Consider the following 10,228-nt stretch of genomic DNA (forward strand, 5'->3'; position numbering starts at 1 on the left):
AGTTACAAATAAGTCTACATGAAAAATGAAGTTACAGCACCACCAAGCGGTATGTGTAAGGAAGTTACTAAGATATGAAACATTAAGGAACGGCCAATCAGAGTTCATCACACAAACACAACTTGAGTCAGGATGGTCTCACAGACATTATAACAATATTTCAAACTTTTATCCAATCAGATGTACAGATAAATTGTCCCATGGTGCATCTCATGTTTACTTCACCATATAAAAGTCCATTACACGTTGCCATCTTTGTCAGTTCTCTAATGCCTGCAGGCAATATATATTATTATTATACAACCCAGCAGGCATGTCAGTTCCCAGGTTCACCAAGGAGGAGAGCGCTGCACTGGTCCACGCCGTCAAGGACTTTTATCCCCAGCTGTTTGGGAACAAGAGGAGCTCGACAGATGCGCCTGTTAAGAAGGCCCTCTGGGAGTCTATCACCAATGCGGTTAGATTGGTGTGTGACGTCCAGAGGACCCAGGATCAGATCATGAGGAGATTCGGAGATATGAGGTTGCGTTTATCGAAAAAAGTCAACCTCATAAGGGACTGGGTACAAGCCCGTAAAAGAGGGGGCCAAAGAAAGGCCCCGCGGAAACTGTACCTACTCCCTTATGAGGTGACTTTATGCGAGCTCCTCAATCTCCGGGTCCCCAAAAGATTTAGATCCTCGCCATCCTCGGCCTCCTCTTCTTCCCTCCCAGCTGCGGGATCTGAAAGTCCTGACGCGGGGGACAGGGCAGATGCTTCTCCGTCCGGTGGCCTGGGAGGACCCGATAGAGAATCTGAACCAGGTAATTATCCAACTTCATATAATATTTATAATGTTAAAAATCCAAAATGTGTATTTAGTCAGATACTAAACCTATACAGATCTCACAACATACACTACATATGATGTTTAGATATCTGATTTTACATTAGTGATACATGAAATTGGAATGATGTTTCTTGCGCTCTACAGAATATGCGTCACAGAGCGGAAATGTAATTTCGCATCCACGTTAACATGGGTTTGCGGAAAGTGGCATTGCTTTATACATGTTGGTCAAATGACGGATGCGTAATTCCGCTTGGAATCATTGCGCAATGATCGCGAAAATGGCATTTCTCATCCACGTTAACATGGGTTTGCGGAAAGTGGCATTGCTTTATACATGTTGGTCAAATGACGGATGCGTAATTCCGCTTGGAATCATTGCGCAATGATCGCGAAAATGGCATTTCTCATCCACGTTAACATGGGTTTGCGGAAAGTGGCATTGCTTTATACATGTTGGTCAAATGACGGATGCGTAATTCCGCTTGGAATCATTGCGCAATGATCGCGAAAATGGCATTTCTCATCCACGTTAACATGGGTTTGCGGAAAGTGGCATTGCTTTATACATGTTGTTAAAAATTAAATGGAAAATCTTAGATTAGTGAAGAATACAGTATTCTTATTTTAAATATTATATCTAATAAAAAACGAATAATACTAATAAATTATAACATATGGCCATCAATTGATGATTATGTAATAACAAGCATATATTCTTAAAGATACAGTAAACAACACAACTGATTGAAAATAAGAGTCCAGGATATATTTATCATTCATTTAATTGCGGAAACTATTAACTCATGGGACTACCAAAGGATTAATATTTTTCTATTGATTTGTTATTAATGTAAATATTTTAAACATGGCATGATTAGTATTAATGATATGCAATCCTCATTTAATATATTACAGATATGGATGTGGCTGCTGGATCCTCAAGCCAGGGCTTGTCACAGTATGGTATGTCTCATTTTAATTGACATTTGTCTTAGAAACATGGAATGAACATTACATACTAAATACACATTGTTCTATATTTATATGTAATGTCTATTTAATAGATGAAAATTATATAATTATTCGGATATACTTAAATAACATATTTGATTTTAATTGCATGCTCAATACCATTCATTACATCAACATATGGAGTAGATAATTCATTAACAAACAACAACATTGTGGAATCTATTTAATTTTAGATTAAAGGGATACTGAACTACAATTATTAATATTGTCTTTCACATACAGTATGCAATATTAATAAACATAAAATATAATACTATCATCATATGTGACATATTCTATTGCTAAATGTAGTTTAAAATAAAGAAAGTACGTTTATGTGCATCTAAATATTTGTTGACCAACCTGGGTTTATATTGATGATTGGTGGATACCTTCAACAAACAATATTTATTGAATCCAATATTCCTTATCTGCCTTTAAGATTAATATCGAACAACATTCGAATTATAATAGGAGTCAATGTTAAATCATTTTTTACAGTTTGAACATAGAAATCAATTATTTAAATTAATCATGTCAGTGTCCCTTTAAGACAAAATAGATTCATTCATCATTACATTATTTTTATTAAAAACTATTGATATATAAATCTAATTATCTGTTGGAGTTACTTTATATATATCTGCATACTCTAACAGCACCATGATTACATATTAGTAATAATAAAGTTTGTTATGTATTGTGATAAATATGTGTTGTGTCCTAAACAAGATTACTGTACATTGAAAAAATGGCTCGATGTGACACATGTTTGTTTAGATTTGTCAACAGATGCTCCTCAATATGTGGTTTGTGTGTATTCTTGTAACTTCTTAAGGACATATGACGGAATTATTCCGTCATAAAACAATTGAGCTAAGTGAAAGCTGTGTCCTTAAAGGGTTAAGAACATTGATCATTGGGTATATTTAGATATGCAATAGCAGCATCTGAGATGAATTTGATGTCTAATGTAGTCTGACATTAAACATATGTTGAATACAGATATGTTTACAGAATCCCCTTGATTCAATCAAGCATTTTCTGGTGTAATGACTGCTCTATTATTCACATTTTAAAGTTGATTAATGTTAAAATTCTAGACAGATGTGATTTAGTGATATCCAAAATGTGTTTAATAATATATATCTATATCATTCATAGAGAGAGTTGGTGTGGGGAGCCCACAGGAATCCAGCAGTGACATAGAGCCGCCTTTGCGGGCTCCTGGTAAGTCCATTGACTCATTTATATGTAATTGAAGGTGTATTGCTAATCAATATTATGATCATGATTCCGATGAAGCATAACATTATAAAAAATCATAGAATTTATCTTCTGATTATATATTTATTTTTTATATTGAGCGATTAATAATTTCTACTTTATTATTCTACACATTTGTTATTCATAAGATGTCTAACATATGTTTTTTTCATTTTTTTTTTTTTTAACAACAGTCATCAAGTGATACACACATGAGAAATCTTAAATGTTCTATGTACTATGCTTTTATGAATTTAACATTAAGACAAACAATACATTAAGATTCTGATTTATTGACAATAACAAATCTATTGTCATTTGTATGCTCCATCAAAATGATGTAAATCATAACTTTGTGTGTGTATATCTTTAATGCAACATTGATGTGCGTATTTGAGCAACAGTAACATATGTTATAATATCTGATCTTAAGGTGTACACAACATGTTATGTTTTACAGAGATTGATGTCACATGTGGGATGGAGGAGGAAGAGGCTGCCTTGGAGTCTGATGGTATGTGAAATATATCTATCATGTTTCCAACATGTTTCTTTTTTTGAAATCATTTTATTGAAGACATTCAAAGTCTACAGCTTTTTCCCTTTAAAAAGGAATATTATTTGTCTGTTCAAATACACTACTGCCCCCTTTCTATATCAGGCAGCATGAAAATCTGCTTGTATATATTTTTTTAAGAATATATAATTCATGCCATCATTATGTCACATGCATATTCCATGCCAAAACACAATAATAAGTTTCACATTGTACAGACAGTCATTGAGATTCATCTGAGTGCCTATATAGATACCATATCCTCATTTCAGAATAGTTTACAGATTCAAACACACTTCGAGGTATATTGAAAACATAATCAATTTTAAATGCGTTGATTTGATGTCAGGATGTATGAGATGTTAATATATTTATTTTACATTTTCAGATGGATCCACCACTTCTGGTCATCTGGATTCCGCCCCTGCCCAGTCACAGACCCCTCCCCGTGCACACACCCCTGACCATGGCCACACCTCTGCACACACCCAGAGCCCTTCCCATCACCAAACCCATGACCATGCCCCGACCACTGCCAGCCCTTCCCATATTTCATATCCTGTCCCTCCCAAAAAACGCCCATACACCCCCCTTCGCCGCTCTCCCCGTATTCTGGCCCGTACAGCTGCCCAGACCCAAACTCCCCACTCCCCAGCTGTACGGCCTACCCTGGAGCAGCAGCTCACCACTCCCCAAGCCATTCCCATCCCTCCCCGAGCCAATCCCATCCCTTCCCCCTGTTTAAACCTTCATTGTCCTGGGTGTCAGATTGTCCTTCCCAGGCACAGCTGTAAGTATCATTCTAAATACACTTTATAAGATACTTAAAGGTACAGTGAAGTTAAATTGGTTAAATTGTGATTCAAATCCAGCATGCAATGTTAAGCCAATGTATCATAGAATACTCTTATGAATTATTTGTCATTCTCTTGATATATTGATTGAAAACAACTTATTCCAATAATTAGTTTAAACAATAAAATAAATGTGGCCATCATTTCTTTATTGTTGGATGAATGTATCCATCAACCAGCATGCACAAACAAGGTTCATCAACAAATATTGGCTTCCATAAAAACCAACATTCTTGCATTCAAAATATAGCTTGACAATTAAAACATATAATGAATATGTGTAATTTCTAAAGATTTGTCATGTCATGCTCTATCTGAATCAGTCCATTAAATATTTAGGTTCAGTGTCCCTTTAATTGGATATCACTACATATACCAAACACCACTACTTGGATCCAAAATTTTATGTCCAAATGTGGATACATTATCTCTTGTCTAACCCAGTGGGAATGTAATTTCTTCTGGTTGCTATGTTTACACAGCTTGTCCTCAATGCCAAAATGTTTAAGGATAGGTGTGCCTACCACAGTCTAAATTGAATTTTTAAATTGCTGATGTAAGTACAATGTAAATCCTTTAACAAGATTTGATACACTCAAGCTGTATAAGTGGATCATCTAAAACCAATTAAAGGGTTCAACATGTTTGAGTAACATGAGCCTTTAATGATTTCTGTCTGTCTGAATAACCTAATTCATGTGTAAAGAATATATGAAAAATAATTGATGTAAATAATTATTTGTCTTTATGATGACAATGTATGTATTAAAATCTTTTATTCTGTTGTGTAATTATCCTTAATATTATTTTTTATTTTATTTTAGGCTGTGACTCAGCATGGCTCATGCTAGAAGGGATAGCAAGAGTAGAGCAGGCCGTGTTGAGGAACGCAGCTGTCCTGAGAGGGATGAACGACACCATGCAGGCCCAGCTCCGGGTTCAGGACTTGACTCTGCGTGAAATTATGCAATTACGTTCAAGGCCTGAATCTGGAGCTGGACATGCACAGGACAATGAAGAGGATGACCAGTAAGTGGAGGATCTGGATATGCTCCATGGTGGCAGATAATAATCCTCCGTCCACATGTTGAATTTGTATTTATATTGTTGCCCTTTGGCCTTTTTTCAGTTTTTTGTTGTGCCTGTTGCACTCTTTTACCTTGTCATGTGTCTCCAATGAGGCTATGCTGGCCCTTGGCAACTCTCTTCATGGACTGTGATGCACTGTGTTACCTTGTCATGTGTCTCCAATGAGGCTATGCTGGCCCTTGGCAACTCTCTTCATGGACTGTGATGCACTGTGTTACCTTGCCATGTGTCTCCAATGGGGCTATGCTGGCCCTTGGCAACTCTCTTCATGGACTGTGATGCACTGTGTTACCTTGCCATGTGTCTCCAATGGGGCTATGCTGGCCCTTGGCAACTCTCTTCATGGACTGTGATGCACTGTGTTACCTTGCCATGTGTCTCCAATGGGGCTATGCTGGCCCTTGGCAACTCTCTTCATGGACTGTGATGCACTGTGTTACCTTGTCATGTGTCTCCAATGGGGCTATGCTGGCCCTTGGCAACTCTCTTCATGGACTGTGATGCACTGTGTTACCTTGCCATGTGTCTCCAATGAGGCTATGCTGGCCCTTGGCAACTCTCTTCATGGACTGTGATGCACTGTGTTACCTTGCCATGTGTCTCCAATGGGGCTATGCTGGCCCTTGGCAACTCTCTTCATGGACTGTGATGCACTGTGTTACCTTGCCATGTGTCTCCAATGGGGCTATGCTGGCCCTTGGCAACTCTCTTCATGGACTGTGATGCACTGTGTTACCTTGCCATGTGTCTCCAATGGGGCTATGCTGGCCCTTGGCAACTCTCTTCATGGACTGTGATGCACTGTGTTACCTTGCCATGTGTCTCCAATGGGGCTATGCTGGCCCTTGGCAACTCTCTTCATGGACTGTGATGCACTGTGTTACCTTGCCATGTGTCTCCAATGGGGCTATGCTGGCCCTTGGCAACTCTCTTCATGGACTGTGATGCACTGTGTTACCTTGCCATGTGTCTCCAATGAGGCTATGCTGGCCCTTGGCAACTCTCTTCATGGACTGTGATGCACTGTGTTACCTTGCCATGTGTCTCCAATGGGGCTATGCTGGCCCTTGGCAACTCTCTTCATGGACTGTGATGCACTGTGTTACCTTGCCATGTGTCTCCAATGGGGCTATGCTGGCCCTTGGCAACTCTCTTCATGGACTGTGATGCACTGTGTTACCTTGCCATGTGTCTCCAATGGGGCTATGCTGGCCCTTGGCAACTCTCTTCATGGACTGTGATGCACTGTGTTACCTTGCCATGTGTCTCCAATGGGGCTATGCTGGCCCTTGGCAACTCTCTTCATGGACTGTGATGCACTGTGTTACCTTGCCATGTGTCTCCAATGGGGCTATGCTGGCCCTTGGCAACTCTCTTCATGGACTGTGATGCACTGTGTTACCTTGCCATGTGTCTCCAATGAGGCTATGCTGGCCCTTGGCAACTCTCTTCATGGACTGTGATGCACTGTGTTACCTTGCCATGTGTCTCCAATGGGGCTATGCTGGCCCTTGGCAACTCTCTTCATGGACTGTGATGCACTGTGTTACCTTGCCATGTGTCTCCAATGGGGCTATGCTGGCCCTTGGCAACTCTCTTCATGGACTGTGATGCACTGTGTTACCTTGCCATGTGTCTCCAATGGGGCTATGCTGGCCCTTGGCAACTCTCTTCATGGACTGTGATGCACTGTGTTACCTTGCCATGTGTCTCCAATGGGGCTATGCTGGCCCTTGGCAACTCTCTTCATGGACTGTGATGCACTGTGTTACCTTGCCATGTGTCTCCAATGGGGCTATGCTGGCCCTTGGCAACTCTCTTCATGGACTGTGATGCACTGTGTTACCTTGTCATATGGCTCATATATTCCTTATTTTTAAAAGATTATTTATAAACGTTGTGTATGTTTTCTTACATACTAATAAAATAAATTTTATTTCACAAATCTTTGTCCTCATTCTTCCTGTTATTTTTTGCAAGCTCTAGTTTATGTTGTTTATCCTTAAAGGGACCTAACAAATCTATTTGTTATAATGAAATCATATATGTAAGACAATAGTAAATGACTTTAAGATTAACATCTCCAATGTAATCTTATTATTTGTGTTTATATTATTTTCTCTTAGCTCTATCATTGCCTGATTATGATTAGCAGAGTAATTTCTTTATATATGTATATATATTTTTGTATTTGTGTATATATGTATATTTAAATGTTCATATCCATGTGTGTATTTATAAACTCTGCATGAATTGATGCACCTTTACAAAATGATCTGAGTATTGATACAATGATATAATCCCTGTAAAGTGTTCATTTTATTTAAATAGTATTGACTATGTGTATGCTCTTTTTAAAAACAAAATAATGTCCCTTTAAGTGATGTTGATCACTATTGTAAATGAATGTATTTCCATTTGTAAAGCGTTTTTGTCCTTTTTACAAGAACAAGGACATATAATTTTATTAATAAACAATCTTATTGTAATGTTGACAGCACCTGTATTTCATTTTCAAATCTATATTATTGTCAAAGTGTAACCAAATCAATCTCTGTGTGTAATACAAATAATGTAGATGATGAATATTAGTTAACTAATATGTTAACAAAATACATCTCCTCCCATATATGGCTATAGGTAGGCTGACCATAATTAAACTTGAATAAATGACACGTTTAATCAATACATGTATAACTATTGTTATTCAACAACAATCCAAACATATCTTAAAACATCAATGGCATATGTATTTCTCATGTGTATCTTTTAAATGTTAAAGATATACACCATAGCTATAGTTCAAGGGACAGTCAAGTCCGAAAAGATGATTCATGATTTGGTGACATTCCTAGATAGCAATCTACACACATACTAGTTCCTAAAATATAAATACGTTTCTTAATGATATGCCAAGATGTCACTGAGTCCTTGTATTGTCTGCGGTTTTTCAGCGATCTCGGATGCGCCATGTTGCTTAAGACGTCACCTGCCAGGCTGTCCAATGATTCCTTGTATTGACTGACGTTCTTACGTGATCAGGAATATGCCTTTTATTGGATTGCGTTTTGACGCGATCAAGGATGCGCCTTTTTTTTTTGGGCGTTCTTACGTGATCAATAATGTGCCTTTCATTGGATGGCGTTCTTACGTGATCAAGGAAGCGCCATGTTAAGACGGCACATGTAAAGTTAAAAAAACGTGTGATTGGATTGCGTAGTCCCGCAATATTTGTGCACGTTAAAAACGTTTGTGACTGCATGCAATTTTAAAAAGCTTGCGAATATGTATTATTTGCATCATGTTACATTGTTGACCCGTAGCTGATAAAGACCAACACATTCTCTTTTGCTGGATGTCTGGTTGAATCAACGAACGAAAGCAAAATGTTTTCATGCATAGGATATTTCTAGGCAAGTGCAAATCTCTACAGTCCATGTTTAATATGTTTGTCAACAATGTTCCTTTTTCTTAAAAATTAATGTTGTGTTTAATGTTGAACATATCTAATTAATAAATATGCGCTATTGTGTTTGAATAAAGTAATCAATATGCATTTATCATATGCTAAATATATGATGCCGACTTCTTCTAAATGTAATTTCGTTGTATATTTTATGAAAGGTTCATTAGACACTCACATTATAAATAAAAATATTTGATTTTGTCTATAGTTAGATAGTCCATTGTTTAACCAATAGGTTTATTTTGTCTTGTGTTGTAAGAAAATGTAAGTTATTTTCTTACTCCTCGCAAAGCCAATGAGTTTCATGTGAGTACCATCTCCAGCTTTGTCCAGTTTGTGTAAAGGTTCTTTTCATATGTTAATGATGGGGTATTGTGTTTTACGGTTGTAATGGTGGTTCATCTATATTTAAAATATAGCTAACCCTATTTTATTTGCAAGTGTTTGAAGCTTTTTAATATTGCTATCAGTATATGTTAATCTTGTTGTTTGTAGTAGTGTCTATTACATACAGTTATGTAAAAAATATAGGATACTGTCCCTTGAATGCAAATGTTGTTTTTTTGTATCATGTATGAGATCCACATAGTTTAATCTTCAAATATATTTTTGTTAGCATATTTCACCCCCCCACTCCTAAAAGGAATTTAAACCATATTCATTGTTAAAATAAAAATAGTTACAATAAAATATTAACACAATAATGTCTCTTAAAGAAAATAGACTTTATTTAACACGTCAATATAAATGTGATTTTCAAATTTTTTTTTGGAAAAAGTACATGTAGATATAGCAACAAGCTTAAAATGTGTTAGCATATGTAATGTTGTTAAAGGGACAGTTTCGAAAAAAAATTTTTTAACATTATTCGAAAAGTAAAATCTGTAATAACAAGGATATCAAATGTTTCTCAACAATTGAACATTTGTCTGGGTTTATTTAAATTTGCTATCTAAACCTATGAGGTTGGTGTGCTCATTTCTTAAATCTTGAAGAGTGCTTGTAATCATTATACAATTTGAGCACTAGAGGGCATTTGGATAGCATTTGTATATGTAAAACCTTGTGCTCATACAGCATATTATTGACCATGTATTGATCATTGATATCTAAAATGTTGTTATGTCAGAACAACAAATAAGTGGTCATTTTTC

At 36.9% G+C, this 10,228-nt stretch overlaps 1 protein-coding gene across 1 annotated transcript; it reads left to right on the plus strand.

The window, feature by feature from the left end:
- The first annotated feature begins 3,025 nt into the window (after positions 1-3,025).
- Positions 3,026-4,531, plus strand: LOC128655825 (uncharacterized). The gene is made up of 3 exons (XM_053709384.1): positions 3,026-3,073; positions 3,570-3,623; positions 4,054-4,531. The coding sequence occupies exons 2-3, from the start codon at positions 3,590-3,592 to the stop codon at positions 4,482-4,484; spliced, it is 465 nt and encodes a 154-aa protein (XP_053565359.1). The 5' UTR covers positions 3,026-3,073; positions 3,570-3,589; the 3' UTR covers positions 4,485-4,531.
- The last annotated feature ends 5,697 nt before the right edge of the window (positions 4,532-10,228 follow it).

Source organism: Bombina bombina, chromosome 4 (assembly GCF_027579735.1).
Source record: "Bombina bombina isolate aBomBom1 chromosome 4, aBomBom1.pri, whole genome shotgun sequence".
NCBI classification, from domain to species: domain Eukaryota; kingdom Metazoa; phylum Chordata; class Amphibia; order Anura; family Bombinatoridae; genus Bombina; species Bombina bombina.